This window comes from Episyrphus balteatus, chromosome X, assembly GCF_945859705.1.
Source record: "Episyrphus balteatus chromosome X, idEpiBalt1.1, whole genome shotgun sequence".
Lineage (NCBI taxonomy): Eukaryota > Metazoa > Arthropoda > Insecta > Diptera > Syrphidae > Episyrphus > Episyrphus balteatus.
The window spans coordinates 8,238,785-8,262,939 of record NC_079138.1 but is presented as its reverse complement, the minus strand read 5'-3'; the positions used below and the strand labels follow the sequence as shown (position 1 = coordinate 8,262,939).

The following is a 24,155-nucleotide window of genomic DNA, read 5'->3' as shown; positions in this document are numbered from 1 at the left end:
TTCTTGGTAAGAGCAATTTTTTAAAAATAACATCAGAAGGGTTTTAAGGAGAGCAAATTTTCATTATTTAACGAATCTGTCAGCACCAGCTGTTGAAGATTTTGAATCAATTGTTAGGGCAGTACGAAAAACCAACAATTCAACCGTGATGAGCTTTAGAATTGTATTAAAGTGAAAAACCTAATAGTTTTCCAAACTTTTCTTCACAATTTGATAGATAGATAAATTAATTTAAGTGAACTAAATATATTGAAAAAAGCCTTATTCAAAAACGAGCAGAATTGGTCAAGTTCAAACACCAATTTCACACTCTCCATATTTGTACAATAAAGCATTTAAAAAAGTCTTATATCAGTAAAACATATCGTCGCTGTAGTTTTAATACCTCGCAAAAATCTAATAAAACTAGACTATAAGTATAAAATGTATGAGAATCAATACAAATGATCTGGTTTTGATTAAGCGAGGCTCTGACAATATCGATGTTAGGCAAACAGGGTCTTTTCCATTACAGCCGGATTTTTTTCAACAATATAATTGCATCATTAGTCCAAAATCGCCTTTTTCTGCGTTACGAGGTATTAGAACTACAGCGACGATATGGTGCTTTGATATAGAAAATTAGAAAAATAAAACGATTTCATTAAAAGTTTTGATCGAACAACAACAATTTGTATGAGTTACCACCAAGTTAATTGGCTAGAGTTATAGCTATTTTACGCGGACCAACCCGATCATCAGACTGCTTTTAGTGGTGCTTAGTCGATTTATATTCAATTATTTTTTAAAATCGAACAAGCAACAAAGCAACGTACTACGATTTCATTTAGGTATGTAAACAACATTTAGTTTTTACAACTTTTTCACAAAAAGACAACACATTTGACCAATTTTGACCGTCTCTGAATAGGATAGCAATTACTTTTGAATGTATTTAGATCTTATGATTTTAATGGGCGGCATATAGTGCTTTTGTCCAAAGCAGCAAAAAATCTGGGTTGGGCCCTGGACCCCTGTTCTGTAACTTTATCACTGGCGATAACTGTGTTTCAACGTCTCTAAAATCCATTTTCTGACATATATAAAGCAAAATTTCTTTCAAATTCAGAGTTTATGAAATAAGAAATTATGATTTTGAACGAAATTTCTTTTATTTCGATGAAATAAAATGGATTTTCAAGTCATTCAAATATTTTATCGCCAGTGATAAAAGTTACAGAACATGGGCACTGGTTCCTTTTATGCCTTTTTTACTCATCAGTGCCTTGTTTGTCAATTTTGTTTGTTTTTATGCCTTTTTTAAGCATATTGCTTTTATAAAAAAAATTTAATCTTTATTTCTATAAACCTATTAGGTACAATTTCATTCACTTTAGTTGGGATTTATTTGCTTTAAAATATGTCCGTATCTTTATTTTTAAGTTTTTTTTTAAAGGACACCGATTGTAAAAGTGTTCGCCTTTTTAAAGAAAATTAATTATTGAGAATTCACTACTGTTTTCAACTTCAATTAATGACAAAATAGTTGAACAAATAAATTCTGCAAATGGCGACATAAACTCCAGACTTCCCGGAAACATTGAAGTGAATAACTTATCCAGTTTTAAATCGGGTCTACTCTTTTCTTCTCAAGTAGAAAGGTCTTTCAGCTCATTTAAGAATCTTCTTTCTGGCTGTTTCATGAAAACCTTCAAAAGCTATTTTTTCTTTTTATTTGATTTTTATTGGCCTTTTTTGAATTTTTTAGGTCATGAAAATCCTTCACCTGGTTAAAACTCTTTCAGGTAGAGGGATTTATCGATGTAATTTAAAATTAATTTTTCTCTTAACCCAGTCGATAAAATTTAAAAAACATACTGAATAGGAGTACCTATCTTAAATAAATATTTTACTTTCAATTGAAATGCATCTTAGAACAAATTGAAAGAGAAATATAAATAAACTTAAACCCTATTAGGGCTGCATAGTGCATAACTCCAACACCTTTGAGCAGATTGAATATCTTTCCATATATATATACCTTCGTTTTTTTTTTAAGTTTTGCCATTGTACTTCTCGCTATAAAGAAATGACATATCTATAAAAACTCGTGACATATCTTTACCTCCCCCTTCGTATGGCATAGATCTAAAACTAATATAAAAATAGAAAAAAAAATATTACATGAAATGAAAACGTGATATCAAACTGCGTATCGCATTCTTAACTTTTGTTATTTCTCTTCTTATTTTTTTTTTTTTTCAATTTTAAAGCAAATACAATAAAATGACTTAGGTAAATCTAAGACTAAGGTAAACCTAAGACTTGTTGTAACTATTCTCTTTATTTTGTTTCAATTGTGGCATAGATACACACGTATATAGAACTTGGTTAATATAATACCTTCTTGAAATGTAATATCTTTTTTTATAAATAACTCAATCTAGATCTGATATGTGAACTGTAAATTTTAGATCTACATAGGTATTTATATTAAAAAAATCGTTATGCGTTAAGTAATCAAATATAAAAAAAAAAACAGTGTGTAAAACGTAGACCTGGAACAATATCTCTTTAATAAGTCAAAAATACAAATTGTTTAGGAAACGAAATGACATAAAAATTAATAATAACATAAACTTAAGATAATTTCTTTATTTTGAGCCCTTTTTGACTTGGACTGTTGAATTTTATTATTTAAATAAAAAAAAATACCAAAAATAAAATGTACTGTCGACTGGATGCTATCTTGTTCTAAAAGCCATTTCTTAAGGATATTGAGCTAGGTATGCAGTCTTCGTAATTGCGATGCTATTTCGTTTGGCGCAAACCATTCTGTCCTATTCTTTTTTCAGTTCTCAATGACAGAGAACTGTTTTTCAACGGTTTATAATGTTCTTTTTGTTCAATAAATTTCTTTTGTATTACATTGGAAAATTGGAATTACATAATTAATTATCTTGTCCATCATCCTCAAAACTTAAAAAAAATTATTTTTTTACTTTTATAAAATGTACACAACAAAATGATGTTATTCTAGTGCTGTGAAGCTGTGAAATAAGTCAATTAATAAAGAATGCTACTTTTTTAGTTTATTGTATTAACTAATTTAAAGTATATAGCAAGAACTAGGCTAAGGAAAATGTATTTATTTTTTTCTGTAAAAAATTAATGGACTAGATATATTTAAGACACTGTCTAAGCCGCTTCTAAAAAGAACTAGAGTTTATCCTATTCAAATCACATTACATATCGAGCCCTTCCCGCCAAATTATCGTGAGCGACATGGCAACTTGCGGTGTTTTTGTTTTCAGAAAAATCTTTATTTTCTTTTGTTTTTAGACTAATTTATGACAATTTTGATGTGAATGTTTTCTTGAGCAATTGTTGATTAGATAATCACAAAAAAGTTACATCTTATTCGTTCTTAAAGTTGGAAAAATACAATTATATCTTTTTCATAATTCATTCTTAAATTTGGCGCTTACCATAATTTGGCAGGAAGGGCACGCTATATGCAACTCAAGATAAACTGAGGTCTAAAAATGACTATGAATTTGCCCCAATGTATTTTGTGATAAAATAAAGATTTGAAATGATATGATCTTTCAACAATAAAACTAATTTTTGTCCTATATTACACAATCCACTTCATGTTCCTTCTCTGTTGTATTTTTTCTATGTTGTTTAATATTGAGGTTCTTTGTTAAATATCAAAAAAATTCTTATAAGTTTGTGTCACTCCATATACTTACACCGAAAACCAATATCAATTTAACATTTTTTAAATATCAGCCAAAAATTCTCTATAAAATGTGTTTTATGATAATTAAAATATTAAAACAACATTTTTATTATCAGGATGATATTTAAATGTCACATTTTGGAATTTTTTTTTTTATTTTTATTATCATTTTTTCATATCAATTTCTCATTCCAAATTATTGAAAAATATTGAATAAAAAATTCTTAATGTGTACTAATTTAAAGGCGCTTTGTGTTTTTTCGAAGTAAAATGTATGATTTACTGAGAAAATTTGATCGGCACTAAGATTTTACTTCACATAGTTTGGGAGAAAATAACAAAACAATTATATCACCTATAATAGAAAAAATAATATCACCATTATTTTGTAAAGAATATTCCCTTTCAGTTATGTTTTGAAAAAAGAAAGAAAATTCTTAAAATAATGAAAATGAAAAGGAAAGAAATAGGTTTCATTATAATAAACTAAAACGTGAAATCTAGTCAACATTGATATTTTAATTGTCAAAGTGAAATTTTCACTATCCACTTAAACTTAAAAAATGTCAAAATGATATGATAAAATATCAAAATTGATATTTTAATTGTTGGACGACTTTTGTCACTGAAAAATGCTAATTTGATAGCTGTTATTATCAAATTTTTTTTTCGGTGTACACTGAACCAAAAAACAACGTAAAATCAATCGAAACCACTTTGAATCAATGGAAAATCACTACATTTTTAGCCTAAAGTGGAAAATGATTGAATCAAAGTAGCACACTTTAAATCTAAGTTGTTCACACATTAAAAAAAATAAAAAAAAGTAAAACTGGCATCCGCTGGGGATCGAACCTGCTATATCTGGGTTGACAAGCTTGTGCTTTACCACTGTGCCATCTCACTTATAAAAATTGGTGTGACAAACTGTAAGTTAACCATAGGACGATTTTTAGAAAATTAATGAATATATTTTTCACCATTGATTCAATGTAGAACGGATTAAAAATTACTATGCGTTTTTTCTCTGGGTGTACCTTTGTTCAATATCCAAAATGACTTCCTCTTTGATTTTAATTTATAACTAGTTCAAAACAATGGAAACAAAAGTTGTGTTGCATGTTTCAAAAACAAATTTATCAAGGCTTCCAGCACAAAATCATTCCATTACTATTCAAAAACTTTCTGTTATATCTACAAAAAATTTTTTAATCTAAACTTAAAAAACCGATTTCTCAACATTTTGAAAGATGGACATTGAACAAGATAGCATCCAGCCGACAAGAAATATTCTTTGAAAGTTTTACATTGATTTGGCAAATAGGTATTTTCGGAGAAATTAGCGTATTTACAAAGACGCCTTAACTGACTTTATATGGTTTGTGAAACGGTGTTTTCCTAGTCGTCACTTATATGACATTTAGGTATCAATATAGAATATACCTATTCTTTTATTTCCGATAATTTGTATCTCTGAGATCTTTTCCTCACCTCAAGACACCTTTTTTGTGGAGACAGTGGAACTTAATATTTTTGTAAATACATCTCAAATTCTTGAAGTACCTACATTAAATTCGCTGTATGTATACTAGACTGATTCAAAAAAAAATTTTTTTTTTGTTCAAAGCATTACCGAAAATATTGTTGGAAATTACGAAAAGAAAATACTGTTAAAGTTTCAGCCCTTAATATTAACATTAAGTACCGCCGCATCGCAAATTTCTATTTCCCATATGATTTACATGGGAAGGATTGTGTTTTTAAGTTTGGAATTTTATAACTTCTTAACGGTTCATCAAAAAGGCTAGATTTAATCATTTTCTTGTATAAAATTGAACGCTCTACAAAATTGCATTTATAAAATTTAAAAAAAACCGACGCGAAAAATTTATTAAAATAATTTTTAGTTAAAAAAATGAATAATTCGAATTTATTGAAGAAATTTAATATGATAGTATTAGGGGTTTGAGAGTTATATAAAAGGATCTGTGAAACCAAAACACAACATAGAATACGAGTAGGTATTCGAAAAGTTTGCCAAATTTTTTGAAAAACCTAATAGTTTCGTCAAAAAAATTACATTTTATATTTTAAAGTTGAATAACTTCGAAACGGGGCAGTTTATCAAAAAAATTACTCAGAGCTTTTTTGTAGAGCTTTCAATTTTATACAAGAAAATGAATAAATCTAGCCTTGATGAACCATTAAAAAGTTATAAAATTCCAAACTCAAAAACACAATCTTTCCCATGTAAATCATATGGGAAATAGAAATTGTTGGTGCGGCGGTACTTAATGTTAATATTAAGGGCGGAAACTTTTAAAGTTTTTTGAATCAGTCTAATGTATACACAACTCTATGTATTTATTTTATAAAAAGCCTTCTTCACAAAAAAATCACAAAATCACAAAAAAAAAAACACTTTATTCGAAATTAAAAAGTGAATATACCCAACCACTTAAAACAAGAAAACAACTGAAATGGTTTATTATTTTCGCAAATAGTATTCCGGTCTTAAAATAATTCTGTTTTTTTAATCAGACATTTTTTAATTATTTCTATGGTTATCAATAAATGGAGTATACTTATCAAAAATTACTATTTTGACAAAATCGCAAAATGACAAATACATTTATGGCGTGACGAAGTCTTTCAACTATTCCTCAGTACATGTAATAAAATTGCGAGACTGGAATGGAATGGAAGGGACCTTTGATTTTATTTCATGCTCGAAAAACTATGGCGAGGTGCATTTCTTAATAACAACAATTTTCGAAGCTTTGTCAATTTCAAGGCACAGAGAAATTGAAAGTGGGAAGAGCTGGATTTGAATCCGGCTTTACAGTCCATCGTACTTACAACTTACATGATTGGTGCTATGATAGATATAACAGTCTCGTAACTTTCATCTTAAACTGTTGTGATAGGTATACAATAGCTAGTTTTGATTTTGATTCAATCAGTGTCACAAATATATAAATCTATAATTTATGGTCTATAAATCTTGGTAGGCATACAAAATTTAAATTTATGTTAAAAATGATTTTTTCCAATTAATATTACAAAAAAAAAAAAAACAAATTTTGTCTTTAGGTCCAAAAAACTCATATATCCTATCAAAATTTGTCTCACAGATAACGAAAAACTAAAAGATGTTGCTGCTAGAAATTACATTAACTTTAACACTCAGGGAACGTTTTTTTTCTAATAATTTTGACGTTTTAAAATTTTTTTTATTTAGTGCCAACGCCACAATCTACAAATGCATCGTAATAAATATATTCTAATGTGTTTCTGTTGCTAAAGAAAAAAATAGGTTTTTATGACGTATTATTTGTCTTTTACTTAACAAACGACGGATTTTTATCAAAGGACAGTTCAGTTAAAAATTGGTTCAAATACTGTTAAGCATTTTACGATACAGGTATCATATCTACTCTTTAAAAACTTAAAAATTCAAACATAGCAAATTCAAACTCAAATACAAAAAATAAAAAAATCGCTTGACATCCTTCTATTATGAAGATATGAATTTTTCGGAGGTTCCAAATCCTAGTCGCTCTACGGCTGTATATTTTTAACCCATGAAAGTCGAGCCGTCCGTCCGTTAAACGAAGCATTTTGCACGGAAATTGCAAAAAATGAGGAAATTTTTTTCAAAAAATAATAATCAACATATCGACGCTCAACGTAACTCATCTCATGATCTTTAGTTTTTCTAAAAAACCTAATCAAAACAAAGCAAACATTAACAGAAAATGCAACAGAGGCCATTTTTCTCCGACCGATTGATTAAAAGAAAAAGTGGTACTTTCGACTAGACTCTTGATTTGACGTTGACGAATATTTTCATATCGGCCTGTTAGAAGTCATAGAGGCGATAGGTGCATACGTTAACAAGTCAAAATATCGAAATGAAAAATTTTACACTTTACACATTAGGCTATTATATAACCCGATAGTTTGCGTGATATTATACAAATTTTTTTTATTCCAATAAAATTGTTCATAGGTATTAGACAGTTTGTTTTGATTTCCGCTGACAAAAAAATAACGATAGTCGACAAATTTCAAATAAGTAATCCACTTTCCTCAACGTCGTCAAAAATATGACAGTAGGTAACTTTCAACAGTTTCCCTGAGTGTAAAATTCGTATGCTTTAGAATACAAAACTCTATGAAACTTACATGTGTAGTATTCCATCATATTCTGATTGTACCGATATGCTGTAGATAAATCCATGATCACAAGATTGTAAGAAACTTTCTTTTTTTATAAAATATATATGCACAAATATTGAAAATTGAAAACCTCGATTGTTGCGAGGGGATAGGTAGGAATATTATGACGATGAAAAAAGGATTTTTGACTAGATTTTTCACAACATAACATACAGTGTGTTATATGCTTATAATTAAAAAAATATTTTTTTCTTAAGTTGTTTTCAAGAAAAAAAAAAAAATAACTCTTCACTTTTATATCTTACACAAGAAACGTTATCTTTTTCATAAGGATTAAGTTGAGTAGGTATAGGTATAATTTGTTTTATTATTTTTTTAACAAACAAAACGAGAACAACATTGCAACAAACACGCACAAAAATTATCAATGTCTTGATAAAGAAAATACGCGCCGATGACAAAAATGATAACAAAATGATAAAATGACAACGCTACCACCTCCGAGGACAACGAGAACGACAGCAAAAGCGATTAATAGAGGGATATAACAAGAAAGGACATTAGTTAGACACTCTAACTTGTTTGTGGTAATATTGTGTTTTGTGGAATTATTTGTGGACTAGAAGTTGCACAAAAACTAAACATTTATTTATGGAAAACGAAAAATTGCACCAAATGTTTTTCCTGTGCACAACACAACCATCTCATAACCAAACAACAATAGTATGTGATTGGATGACAACAACGCCACACCGACAACAGGAACGACTATGACACCACCGTGCGTCTTCGTCTAACCAAAGACACGGACACGTTCACAAAAATAAAATTGTAGGTAAAAAAAAACAGTTAAATAAAAACTGCTTCAATATTGCTCCTACACAAGGATGATAGTACAAGAGACCAAGGCACGAAGAAGAAGAAGACAATGTTGCGGAGAAAATTTTGCGACGGATCGTAATCGGAACAAACTGCACGAGATAACGATAAGTATACGAACGATGCACAAACTGAACGCGCAATCCAACGATATCGTCGAAAGAATACAGAGACAGATACAGATGCCGCTAAGGTAGTTAGGAGGACGTGTTACGATGATGCCAGTGTCAGTTGATGGTTGCAGCAACATTAAACGTCAAACCAACAATTCTACTTCAACATTATCTGTTGTTATAGCGAGGGTGGATGTGTGAATAGTCAACACAACACGTATACAATATTATGATGCTACACTTCTGAGGCATCGCATCGGATTCCAAATATATCTCGAATTTCGAACACAAAAAAAAAAACATTCATTTGCGCAATAGAGATAATGATGATGTTGATTATGATGATGATGATGATTATGATGATGGGGGTTGAATCTTTTTGTCTCCGAGAATCGAGAGTATAGGTACTGGGTTCTCTTTACTTAGGTTTGGTTGGCTGAACTAATGGTGTGTGTAAGACGGCCGGTGGCAGTCTCCTCAGAGGCATGGTTGTGTGTGGTGAATATGGTGAATGGTGGTTGCAGTTTGCAGAGAGAGAAAGAGAGAGAGAGAAAGTGGTGGGTCTAATAGGAATATCATATCGTATAGTAGTTGTACCAAAGTCCAACCCTCACATTATGGATTATTAGGGGTGTATCCTTGCTGGTATCTGGTATCCTTGTAAAGGATTCTTACAAAAAATATTTTGAACCAATCGCTGTGCAATATTTAATTAGGGCGTATGTGTTATCGAAAGGATTTTTTTCTTGTTTTTCCTTTTATTAAAAGTAAAACTTTCGCTTCGAGAAGTTAATTTCTCTCGCATACACAAACACACACACTGTGTCTCTTTCTTCATACTTAAAATAGGTATAAGGAATCTTTATAGTTTCAGGAAGATGTTTAGGGTATGGTTGCTGAGACTTGGTAAAGTTACACAGTTTTTTGTTTTGAGTTCTCAGAATATATCTTAAACTTGTTTGTACCTTTGGGTACTTATACCTACCTTCTACCTATGTCACCAGTTAAACCTGAGTGAAACTGGGAGAAAATTATGAGAAAATTCAGTAATGTAAAACGTAAATTAAAATACATACCTGCCACTAGATTGGTAAAAAAATAACCTGGGTGATAGGTTTTGTTTTATTTTGTATATTTTTGCTGTATTTTTGAGGACCTCTGAAGAAAGCTCAAATATCATCATATCTATAAGGCTGAATGTCTAATGTTTTTTTTTTAAGTGAGTTTATTTGAGACACAAACGAGGTGGATATCGATATTACATGCAAAGAAATGACAAACACTAAATTTGTTTGATTGAAGAGTTTAGTTAACCTAAATAACGCTAGGTGGACATGCGACTGATTGCGCTTAAATTTACTGCAAACTAAATGGTAAGTAGGTAACCACGGGTCGTTTGAACGCGACACTACTCGAAGTGTCTTGCACTCCATATGTTTTGATGCAGAAATGTTCCTTGGGGTCTAAATAGTAAGAAAAAAGCTTTTTTAAAATTTTCTATCGAGCTATTCGTTTTTTATGAGCTTAATAAGTTGTGAAAAAACGTACTTTTACGTACTTTTTCACACGTTTTTGTTAATAACTCTGTTAATAATAATATTAGAAACTCAAATAATGGCTCTATTTTTAGAAAAAATATCCCTCTTTTTAACGGCATTTCAATCAAATTAGTGGCATTTTTAGATCTTCAGATATTCGAATCTAAGTCCGTTCATTTTTTCTGCCTAATTCGATTTCTCTAATCAAAAAGTTTTTTTTTATAAAAGTCAGGGTATAGTTTTCTAATGGTTTTTCGTATGCTGAACTCGAATCCAAAGTCAAAAAAATTCCATCACATCAAGTTTTTGAGATATTACCGTTAGAAAATCCAAAATACAATTTTTTAACAGTTTTTGAGGTTATGTCATCTTGCGTGATAAGTTTTTATAATTACATTTGTAGCGGTTTCTTTAAGAACTAAGTTTCTTCTTTTAAAATCCGTTTAAATCATTTAGATATCGCTTTTCTTCTCCGAGAAATCCTAAAATCAATTCAACATGTTTGGTGAATATTCTCTATGAAAAAAAAATCTTATGTTCGTTTGGGTTTCATGGCAAATCGCAAAAAATTTTTGCATTCCTTTAAGTTTTTTGGTAAGTTTATGGGTAAGAAAATTTTTGACTAACCAAAAAACTTAAAGGAATGCAAAAATTTTTTGCGATTTGCCATGAAACCCAAACGAACATAAGATTTTTTTTTCATAGAGAATATTCACCAAACATGTTGAATTGATTTTAGGATTTCTCGGAGAAGAAAAGCGATATCTAAATGATTTAAACGGATTTTAAAAGAAGAAACTTAGTTCTTAAAGAAACCGCTACAAATGTAATTATAAAAACTTATCACGCAAGATGACATAACCTCAAAAACTGTTAAAAAATTGTATTTTGGATTTTCTAACGGTAATATCTCAAAAACTTGATGTGATGGAATTTTTTTGACTTTGGATTCGAGTTCAGCATACGAAAAACCATTAGAAAACTATACCCTGACTTTTATAAAAAAAAACTTTTTGATTAGAGAAATCGAATTAGGCAGAAAAAATGAACGGACTTAGATTCGAATATCTGAAGATCTAAAAATGCCACTAATTTGATTGAAATGCCGTTAAAAAGAGGGATATTTTTTCTAAAAATAGAGCCATTATTTGAGTTTCTAATATTATTATTAACAGAGTTATTAACAAAAACGTGTGAAAAAGTACGTAAAAGTACGTTTTTTCACAACTTATTAAGCTCATAAAAAACGAATAGCTCGATAGAAAATTTTAAAAAAGCTTTTTTCTTACTATTTAGACCCCAAGGAACATTTCTGCATCAAAACATATGGAGTGCAAGACACTTCGAGTAGTGTCGCGTTCAAACGACCCGTGTAACATCCACAAGATTGCCAAGTGCAACGAAACGGAATGTGAAAAATTCATTCAATCCCAAAAATAATGGTTTAGGGACAAAAAGCTATTTCAAATTGTCTTGCTGCGGCAATTTCCAACTGTTTTTATTTTTTAGATGTGTAAAAAGAGAACAGTAGGTACATAAACCCACTGCGATAAATGCTCCCATTAAATTTAGATTCAATTTCTGCGGTTTGATCAGAGATATCCCAGTGCCAGAATCTTAAAAAGAAAAGAAGCTCCGATACCTTGAACAATACAATATAGTCGAGACAGGATTGGACTTCACAATAAAAAATTTGTTTTACCTTTAGGAAGATAGCTACCTTATGTAAGAGAGTGTGTAAGTGTATATGTACCTTATTAGAGTCCGTCAGTTCTTGGAGAATTGAATTTCACATGACCACATCATCAATCCGTCACCATCATCATTGTTATAAATATAAACGGCAATAAAGGTGTGCGAATTCAAGAGTCAAATCCTCCCTCTGCTCCTGCCCCCATCTCCATATGCGGTTATGAAGTTTCGCACTGCCACCACCGCACCGCACCACGACTATTCAATGTATTTTCCTTACTTATTTATTTTATTGTATACAAAATGTGAGATTTCTCAATCAAATTGTATCACACACATTTTTTTTTTTTTTTCATTTTTATTCAACCTGTTCCCACAAGCTTCATACACAAATGTACTAAGGAGAATGGTCAGCGCTCCAGATATACGTTGTGCAAAGTTATAATGCGGGATCGGTTCGGAAACCAAAATCAGGAAAACCGCAATAGTAGGTAGAACAAGGCTTCAACGGAAACAAATATAAGAACTATACGCAGGAATTTTTCATTCACAATTTTTTGTTCTGTATTTTTGTTGGCTTTACTTCTTTTGTTTCTTTTGTTTCAATCCATTAACAATGAAAGCAACAACTTTTCCCACACTCTATAATTCAAGCTGCCTCTGTCCCTTGTATAAATATGTCGAAGGTAGACTTACCAACAGAAGATTATACCTATTACAAATTTTGAGTTTATTTTTTATTTAAATTTTCTTCAAGCTTATTGCTGTACAAGTTAGTTTCGTTTGTGGATTCGGTATTTTAGTTTTTTTTGTTATTGAATCCTAATATGAGATTTATTTTCATACCAACATAACGTATATTTATTTTGATATGGATGTTTTTAAATTTCATAAATGACTTTCCTTTACATAAAGCTAATTAAGGATTGTTTATTGTTTAATTTTCATTGAACTTCAATAAATATGTAATTCAAAAACCTTATAAAAAAATAACAAATGCTCCACTTAATCTCATTGTTTACATTTTTGAAATTGCGTAACAAAGCTTATTTCCGTACCTATTTTTTCAAGGTCTCAATGTGAGAGTCTTGTCAATGACGTGACCTGTAGAGAGGTATACGCAAATAATTGTCATTGTCAAAGAAAAGTACCAAACACCATCATCACAAAATAAAACATACTCTTTGTATTTTCTAAAACCCATGTCAAACTTGAAGAGCAATGCGATGTGACTTTTTTATAAACTTAATGTGTTTGTATTTTTATGCGTTCTTATTCGTGTATTATACACCCACAAATTAGTTGGAAATAAACTTGAACTTTGAATTTACTTGTATTATTTATAAGATAAAAAAGTTGTCAGGAATTAATTAATAAGGTGTCAAGTTGAATTAGAAACACGGTCAACACGCACGCTGATAGCGCCACTTAAAAGAGTTGAAAACTTTTGTATAGATATTCAGATAATTTTATTTAAAACACACAATTTGCGTAGAAATATTTGTAACATATATTTGTGTTTTCGGAATGTCAGTTTTTTTTTTTTTTCGTATTTTGGGTTTTGTAATTTTTTTTTTAATGAAAGGACATTTCAAACAGTGGAACAAATATATGAGAATAACAGCATATCTAACATCTGAAAATACATAAGTGAGGGCTTTTAACCAAGCATAATTGACGTCATTTGTTTAAACAAAAGAGCTGAGATGCGAACTTTATTTTTTTTATTTTCTTAATTTTTTTTTATTTTGTGATTTAAATAATGAATGTTCAGGCGTAAGACAGCTCTAGTTAAGTTCCAATTAGACTGTTAGTAAGCAGTTGGATTGAATGTTATCGCCATATCTGTTAGCGACCAGTAGGTCGTACCTACTCTATATTATCGTTCATGTTAGCTTCTTGCAATTACTTGCCAGGTAGAATGTTGTTCTGAATTGAAATTTAACTGGTACATAATTGCAATGGTCTTTTCGTTTATGCCTTTTCTTGTTACATAATTTTTCGATTCCAATTATCACATGAAAATCTTAAACTCTGATAAGATACCTAGTACTAATTGGACTAATATCAATTTTGCTTGAATGGATGTTCCAGTAAGCATTTAAGCAAGAGCAAATAAATAGTTAAGGGTGGAATCTTAATTTAACATTGAATCGATGGATGGCAATGATTTAAAATTTTCGAAGATGTAGGTATTTTCGGTATCCAGGCAGACTAACACTATTTAATCGGCGCTGTTTTGATATCTTTTTTGAAGACGTCAACGTTAATTAAAAATCATATAAAATCTCTTTGATTTAATGTTGAAACGATTTTGAAAATAAACATTTTATCAGACTTTAGCTTAAGTTGCAGAAGATTGTACCACTATAGTGTTGGCTTGTGTTGTTACTTGCTTTCTTCTTTCATTCATTCTAATATGGCACGTTAAATGAGTTACAGGATCTGTTTTAAAAGCAGCGCGGCAGTGTTATATAAAAAAACCTCTTCCAAAATGTTAAACCGTTAACTAGATGTTTTCACTTTTAAACAATACAAACAAACAAAACTGTCTAGTAAAAAAATGAAACAGAGAGCGAAAAATATCTTCGAAATAAATTACTTAAATTATCAACTACCCATCCAGGAATCTCCACATTTTTTTTTCAGCTAAAGTAACTTCCATTAGTAAGTTCGTAGCTAGTAGGTAATAAAAAGTGTGTTGTTCAAGGCCAAGGTAAATTAAATTATTTCAAATATATTGTGAGAGAATAATTTTTCCAAAAGCCCCTTCTATCCAACAAATCTTTTTTTATTCTCATAATAATCTCCTACCTTGACATCACAATTCAGAACAACCAACGTAACCGCCACAATGCCACCACGCCATCCACCGACACTACACCACCGCCACCGGTAACAAATGTGTTTTACGAGTAGTATGTACCTGCTATCCAAAGAAAGCAAAAGTTGCGCCAGTAGACATTTTCATTTCCTTTTTTAACATCCAACGTTGCCTTCCTTGTCCGCACGATCGTAGGTGGATGCACTTTCGTTCTCTAAAGATAAAAAAAACCTAAAAACAACAAAAATTACCTGGGAACGGAAACTGGGCTACGCTACGCCGCGGCGCAACGGCAACCTAAACCAGCTTCAAGATTCTTGGGATTCTCATTTCAAGTGATCTTGCCACATAAATTGAATGAAGCCAAAGCCATGACATGGGTGGGATGGTAGTATTTTTTTTTCTTAGTTTTGTTCTTTGGTTTTTTTTTTATGTCATTGCATTGCGTTTTCAACGATAAGTCCTCAAAGGAAGTCGTCAATGTGTCTGCGCCGCGCCGGTTACAAGTATGAATAATATATTAAAACAAAATATTTTATGGGTGGAAATTAAAAAATTCCCAGATGCTGCCAGTAGCTAATATTTTTCATTGCGTTTCGCATTTGTTTTTATGTTCAATGAGCAATTATATACAAAAATAAGTAAACTCGGATGTGACATTTTCTCAAGTATAATTGTGTTTTGTGTTTTTATTTTAAAATTGGATTTGATATTACGAACAGAGATTGTAATTGGAAACGTGGAGTTATTAAAAAAAATAGAAACAAATTGAAAACGATTCATTTTATTTGATACCGCGACCAAATTTAAAATAAATTTCTTTTCAATCTCTAGAACGAAAAATTGTAAATCAAACGTCTTGATGTAAAATTAACGAAAGTTCTTATTTAATTTTTTGACTATTTATTTATATTTTACTTTTGACGAATATCCGGTCCAAAAATTTTCTTTACCTTCTTAAAGAAACTCACTGAGTAAATCATTCGACTTGTTCAGTTAATGAATTAAGTCCAGATTTTAGTGAAAAACCAGTACACTTTGAACAGTGGGAATCTTATCTTCAAAAATTACACATACGCATGCAAAAAAGCTGGAAATAACAAGCAGCTTATTCTTGGTTTTACATATTTAAAAGTAATGTGAATTATAAACTTTTGAAATTTTTTGGTACAACCGTTAGAATGGGGCCAAAAATTAACTGAGTTGTAAACTGTAAATAAGTAGGTCGAAAGTTACCAAAAAACTTATTCCCCGATTTTCCCAATGGTTAGACAGAACAACAAGGAAGGTACGGTAAAATATGTTTTACCATATTTTAATCGAATTTCATGTTTTGTTAGTTAGAACAAATTTTCATAAAAACTCCATTTTTAGGAAAATTTGTACTAACAAAAATTCTATAAAAAATGAAGCCCTTGAAATATTTTCCTATCATTTATTTGTTGGTAAAAATGGAAAATGTAATAAAAGAATATTATGACGAATAAGACTAATAAAATGGAAAATTCCTCCTATCATATATGATTTTCTCGTCTTATTTTTTCTTCTTCTTTTTTTTATAATAATGGAAGTGGTATAAGGGCTCACAACTTATTTTCAATTTTTTTCCCTTCTTTTTTGCTTTCTCTTCTGGCTGGCTGGTTTGAAATTAGCTTTGAAACCACAACACCGTGAAATATGACTTCATCTTTTACGATAGATAGCTCTACTCTGTGTGTAGGTATCTCTCTATTTTACCTATATTTGTGTTGTTGTTGAGCTCACACTTCGCCTATGAAAACACTTTACCTTTTACAGTATTCATCTAAAATTGTCAGCATGGAAACTGTGCGGTGGTTGTACAGAGTAGAAATATGTCTCCCCCAAAACATAAATGCAACTCCAAAGGCGGGAGATAAGTAGGAGAAAATCCCATTATCTTCCCAAAGAGGTATTAATTTCTCCGCGATACTCGAACCATCCCCAAAAAAAGTAAAAAAAAATAAAAATAAAATATAAACATACCCTAATCCGCAGAACAAATTTACATTTCACATTAAGCTTCCTCCCTTCTTTTTGTTGAAACTTTCTAGAATGACTACGAGAACGACTGCGGCAGGAAGCGAGAGGATATAGAACGAAGATATATCATGATGGTAAATTGGTAACGGTAACGTTAACGAAAGCCCTGAGTGCTTCGGCTTCCCAGAAATGACATTACGCGATCTTTCATGTACCACTCAAAAAAACGGGTGGGGGGGGGGGGGGGGGATAAAAATTAAATTCCCACAAATTAGAAATCAAGTTATGTTAATGGAGTCGTTTTTTTTTTATATTCTTGGTTTCCTTTAAAAAGACAATTACTAACGATGGAACGCATATTCTATGGAAGCAGGATTCATGACTCAGGATACGAATATACACAGATACAAATATCTACCACCCTCTTGAATATGTGGTGGTGTATCGGTGTGATAGGGTGGTGGGTTGGAAAGGAAAAATGTCCTTGCAACGTTGGATCGGTAAACAAAAGTGTTCTAGAAAATATGGAAAATATAAATCACAGATGTTCTTTGGGTTTTTCTTTTCAACTTTAGCTTTTGATTCGAGAACAACATTTTATCCAATCATTTTTTATGGTAGTAAGTGAAAAAAAAAACCATCAACAACCACCTCAAGTTCGGTAATAACGAATTATGTTTTGATGATTTAAAAACAGTCTCTTGGGGCATGGGCATGAAAATGCAAAAAAAAAACAGCTAGGAATGATGTAATGAAAAATTCAAACAAGATGGTTTTCATTTATGTTAATGGGAATTGGTTTTTGGTTCTGATTTTGATTGTGTATTATATATACCTACATATGTACATATTGCTTATTCACTTGAATACTGACATAACTAAAAAATCACGAGTTTTATGTTATTAATGCAGAAGTTATTGAAATAAAGTAATCTATAATCCTGCAAAAAGTCATTTCTTAACTTTAAAAATTGATTAGTGTTGTTTTAGAAACAAACTTTTTACATACAAAAATAGACCGAGACTATAATTTAAAACTCGTTTTCTGAAAAAACAGTTTTTTTTTAGTTTTGTTCAAGTAAACGAGTGATATGTGGTTGTGTATGCAGATTATATTTCTAAGCATGGTAAAAGAGTTTCGTTTTTCAAAATTGTCAACCTTATAAGATTTTTATAAAAAATTTCACAAAAGTGTTTCAATAAAAATCTTAAATAAAAGTTTCAAAAAACAAAAAAAAATACGACCCAATTTTATGATTTTTTTTTTATATAATTTTTAAATCAAAGTTTAAAAAGTCTAAGATTAATATTATAATATCCAACTAAAATCATAACATTGAAGGGTCAATCGATTTATCAGAAAAGATCAACTGCTTTAAATTTTTTCACGTAGTTAATCAATTTTAAAAATTTTTCAGGTCACTGTGGTGTATGTGTACTATATTTTTTTTCACTATACTTAAATTTTTATTTCAAACTCACAATTTCTCTTTTTATTTCAGTGATATTTGACTGTGGGGAGCTGTTTTATATTACGGAGATAACGTAAGTAAGTAAGTACATTTGAGTTTTGTTGATGTTGATATTGATGAAAAACAGTTTTTGACTTAAGCTCAAAAAAATGATTATGTTTTTTATACCTTTATAAAGTGGGTTTTTTAAAAACATATTTCAAGTTTCTGATATTGTTGTGTATGATATTGAAATCGAAAACTTGAGTTAATCCATCACCAATAACTAAACTAAAAATCACATCTTCCATATTTGACGCAATGTCATATGAAGGTATAATGTTACTGACCCATTTATAGAATTTTTTTCATTTATTTTATTGATTTTTGATATCCACACCGACTGTCGTACAAACTAGCTACGCCACTGTTCGCTGCTATATTAAGTGAGGTAATAACCAAATGTAACATAACGGGCGCGCGCGCGCACAAGAAGATATATACTGGATTCCCAAAGTATCTGTACCCAAATGACAGTATCTATACATATTGAAAAACAGAAGTTGCAATAAGGAAACTGTATAACTAACATAGACTAGGATAGATACTTTTTTATTTTCGTTTATTTTTTGTGTTCGATACTTCCTACTGGAGCTTAAGGCAATCGATTTTAAATGTGCACCACCCGGCTGTATATTATAAACCAAAGTAAAAATGAAATATATTTTAATTGTGTATGATTTGGGGAGACGCCCGAAGAAATAACAAAATACATACATATATCTAAAATAAAAAGAAAAGATAAGGTGATAGGTAGATATTTAACTATCTAATGGCATCCGCTAGGTTCGTCCAACTCTAGAAAGAACTCTTAAGTATCGCGAATCAATGATACACCCGATATTGCAAGCTAACAGATAAATGAGGTGTTCAGAATAATAATGGGTGAAGTCCATTTCTGTATAGGTTGGATGCTTTAAGGTCTTACAAATTAAGAGTTTCGTTTTTTATCAAAAAGTATGAAAGAATTCTGGAGATATAGACCTATTGTTCTGTAAAACATTTATTTATTTTTTTTTTGTCGTTTATATATTTTTCAAAAATGTTCCCATATTATATTATTTATATGCTAATACATACCTACATATTAATTATTGGAGTAACTAAAGCTAAAAAAATGGCAATATTAAGGAACCCGGCCGATTTTTATGATCTTTTTTTCAAAAGTCTTTAATTAAAAATACTTTAAAGTCTATAGATTAAACATTGCCGCTGTTGCCGTTTTGATTTTTTAAATTTAATTGAAGATTTTTGTGAACAAAAATTTTGCTTTCATAAATGAGTTTCGTACTTTAGCTTTAGGTTTTGTAATACATATATATTTTTAATCCATAAATGATGTTTTATTTCACGGCTTTTTGAAATAATAAAAATGAAATGAAATGAAAAAATTGTATTAGTAAACGAAATAATCAGTCGCATACAACTCCTGGTTTTCGTTCGAGTTAGCACGGACCTTTGAGTAATTAGAACAATCTTCACATTCGCCGATGTTACTCGTGTGTCTTTGAAGATGTACCCCATAACATTGAAGGGTCAATCCATTTATCAGCAAAAACTGCTATAATTTTTTTTCAAGTAATTAATCAATTTTTAAAATTTAAGTTTAACGGGTCACTGTGGTGTATGCGTAATATTTTTGTTTTAATTTCACTATACTTTCAAAATCACGATTTATCTTTATATTTCAGTGATACATTATACACATGTATAATGAGTATTTAACTAGCCATTTTCAATGGAACATACTTAAATAATTTCAATCTCCTTTTCTGGCAGTGTATTAAGATCGATCATCTTGATATCCTGGTTTCTATGTCAAATAAACAAAAACACATGACATAGAGTCAAAGAATCCTGTTTTATTTTTTTTTTGTTTACCTCTTGTGCTACACAAATCGATTGCAATAAATTTAAGTGTCATTTATGTGTTAAGTAATATCAATAAAATTAATCACAAATTAACACACCAAATTACTATGTGGCAATATAAAATGTTTACCACACGAAAATATGTATCTTGTTGTCAGTGTTTTCGCTGCTGCTGCTGTTGCTGGCAACAGCATACTATACAATACACACTCATTGTAAAATGTACATGTACGTCTACAACTATACACCAAAAATAGTTTGGAATTTTATCTTTTAAGCTCAATTCATTTTTTAAATTGTACAGTGCAGAGCATGTAGTTAGATACATGTTAGTCAAATTTGTTCGTGCAAAAAAATTGTGAATTACTTAAAACGTTCTTAAAATGACTTCATATAGACCTGTCAGATTTAAATTTTTCTATATTGTTAATGACGCTGCTTTAGTTAGGGTTAATTCTATAACTTTAGGTACATATTAACACGACAACATGTGAATATGGTCAGAATATTCTTTTATTCCATTCGATTAATTTTTTCTTCTACCAACTGTTCATTCATTCCTCGGTAAAAAAGCCCTAAATTTGACTTCTTACTCAATAAAATACACTTGGGTTGGCCCAACTTAATTCTCGCTTGCCGAAATCCCTTTTTTATTTTTCATTAAATTAATTTAAATAGGCTTTTTTAAAATTTAAATCAAATTCATGTTCGTGTATTAAGTTCCACAGACATTGACTTAAGTTTTTAGAAATCTTGTTATTTACCAACACTGCATGATTCTTTTCATAATTTGTATCGAAAACCATTTTATTAAATACCTTGGCAAAGTGCTCGCCAAAAAAGTTAGTTCACAATTTTTGTATGTGCCTATATAACTGAATTGTAATGTTTGGTTGACCGGTGTATAATGTGCAGCTGCGCGTGTATTGGTACAATGGTCAGTCTACTTTTGTATGCATTATATTATTGTCCTATCTAACATAGTGAGTTAAGGCCACTGTGGCCCCTCTTGTTCATCATTCCTCTTCTGCCAGTCTACCAAGCCTTTTAGTATAACTACACTTAAACCTCATTTTTGTGGTCTATTTCACTGTAATGTAGTTGTAGTTTCACCTATTTTTAAGGTACTAGCGCAGGCGCATGAGTTGAGTATTATATAGTAAGATAGCTCTTTTCCTTAAAGGCAAATGAAAAATCTAAATGGATAGATTTGGGTATGGATTTGGCACAATATTGCTATGTAGACAAAGCAGATAGCGGTGAAGGCGACGACAGACCTAAGTTTGGCGGCCGTGGAATCGACGCGACGAATGCACAAAAGTTTGGATTCCTATCTTTCGTGGAAATGAATGCCTGCGGAGAGAATTTTTTTCAATCAACAGTTTTTTTAATTTTTTATTTTTAAGTTTAAAATATAGAAACAAAACTTTAGCAAAAAAAAAGAAACACATCTTAAGGTATTTCAGGCTTTTCAAGAGATTTATAGGCAAAGTGTGTTTGGCCTTGAAAGTATAGTTTTCACTTTTGTTTGGTGCTTTTTTTTTTGTTCTCTTCTCGTATGTATATAAATGTAGCGGAAACTGTGTATCACACAATGAGTTCTTCACAGAATTAAATATTTATATATCAATTCAAGGGTCATGCGTTACTAAACAAATAATTTCACTTATATAAATATAATCTCTTAACGTCTAATAGCAGCAAAGCACATCACATCATAAAGCCTTTTTGATAGAAATTCATATCACAGCAGTAACATTCCTAAAAAAAACCTCAACGAATTAATAACATAGCCCAATAGCGCTTTTCGATACAAACACAAACATAGCATTATAACCACCTTCATCAATTCACTCATATGTGCCTAAGAGTGTCTATAAAACTTTACCTGAAAACCAACTTGAATTAGCTTTCGTATATGCAACAGTGTCGTTGGCGCGGTGCGGTGTTTAAAATTTCTTGTTATGATTGTCATTATGTATATTTTTTATTATACATATATTGTTTTGATTTTTTTTGGATAATCGGATTTTCAATTAATTTAAAGCAGTCCTAAAATTTATTTACGACTTACGAGTACTATGTGATAGTTATAGTTTCACTCAAAAATACACAAATATATTTATTTATAATACATACATAGAGCATGTATGGATTGCGTGCATTATCTATTACTAATTCCTCATTGGTTAATGCCACATGCGTGCGTTTGAGCGCATACGCATATACCTTTCGCACATTTATAGTGATCAAGTATACGCTATGCGTGATCTCGATTTTATTGTTTTTTTTTCTTGTTTCGTTCAATTACGAATGGAAAACTTGTATATGGGTACTTGGTTGGTTAGGTTAAATATTGATTGGCTAACGCAGCCAATAAGGAACCTATTTAAACTGGATAATTTACTGGTACACACTACACAGGTTAGGTTTCAGCCTCAAACATTTTATCCATCGTACACGTTTTGACAAAAATGAATGATAATATTCTGTTCTCTGTTTGGAGCATATTTGTCCCACTTTCGGAGAAAAAAGATCTACTTCAACATAACGATTTCTTGGAACTTACTTCACTTTTTTCTTACTAGAACATTGTTTACCTAATATAACCCACAAGAACAACCCTGGATATGAGAGTTTGAAATCGAATTAGTATTTATTTTAGAACTGCAAACACACTTTTGAACCACCACTTAAATTACTAAAGCAAATAAAAGAATTTATGAATTCCAATGACTTTAGTTTAAGACTAGTGTCAAATCTACTCCGGAAATCTTAGATTTGCTACACTTTTTTCAAATTTGCTCCCAATTTTTTTTATTACTCATTTAAAATAATTTGGTTTAAAAAATAAAGGTATGTGTTACACTCTGCCCCACATGTGGGGTTAGTTGAAATAACACGATTTTTTAAGCTTACTTTTTCAATATTACCGTTAGGTTTTGCTAACATTTTGTGATTGATCTAGCACCTAAAACATACTAAAACATGTGTCTTTAATTTAAAAAAGTTTGGTTGACTTATTTCAAATTTGTAGGACAACCATCGGTTTTAGTAAAAAGTGATACTTTTAGCCCCACCTCCCCTACATTTGTACATACATATTAGGGTGCTTCTTATATGGTCGAAAAATTTTTTTTTTCGATTTTTTAATGGGACACCCCTTCATTATGTTCTACCATATAAGCATAGTATATGGTATTTTTTTCCGATTTTAATATTAAAATTTAGGGGTCGCTAACATTCACTGAAGATTTAAGTAAAAAAAAAAAAGATCAATTTCAACAAAATTTTTTTTGTTACAATACAAAGTACGCTTAAGACCCGATTTTTCAATCTTCTAATAAACAGTCAGATAACTGTCTGACGAATAAAGGTATTAGGCTCATAAACAATCAGATAAAAACATTGAATTTTTCAATTAAGAAAGATCACTCAGTTAGCTACTCTACAGAATAACACAAAAAAAATGTCAAATTCAAAAATATTCAAAATTAAACGTCATTTTTATTCCGCTGTATTCTTATCAAAATTTCTTTCAAAATAAAGTACTTAATTCTGATAAAAATTCTAAAACTTTCTGAGAAAAAAAAAACAAAATTTGGTGTATTTTTCAAAACTTTGAATTGTGGTAGCGACCCCTAGAACGTGTTTAAACTGCACCAAATTTTACCCAATTTATATTTAAGGCAGGAAGAACAAAATGAAAGGGTGTCCCATTAAAATTTCGAAAATTGATTTTTAAGAAGCACCCTAATACATATATAAGTATGTAAGTTAACACGACACATTCTCATTCTCATTCCCATTTACATTCCT

The 24,155-nt window shown here is 30.4% G+C and overlaps 1 protein-coding gene across 6 annotated transcripts in view; it reads right to left on the bottom strand.

Moving 5' to 3' along the window:
- The window catches only part of LOC129920720 (putative uncharacterized protein DDB_G0286901), an 89,876-nt gene that overhangs the window by 47,872 nt on the left and 17,849 nt on the right, over positions 1-24,155 (bottom strand). Inside the window, exon 1 of one of the 6 annotated variants that reach the window (XM_056002271.1) lies at positions 7,913-8,025. The exons of the other annotated variants lie outside the window; for them this stretch is intronic. Coding sequence (XP_055858246.1) covers positions 7,913-7,967 — 55 coding nt within the window. The 5' untranslated portion in view covers positions 7,968-8,025. Of the gene's footprint in view, positions 1-7,912; positions 8,026-24,155 lie in introns of those variants that run through there. 6 annotated transcript variants of the gene reach the window in all.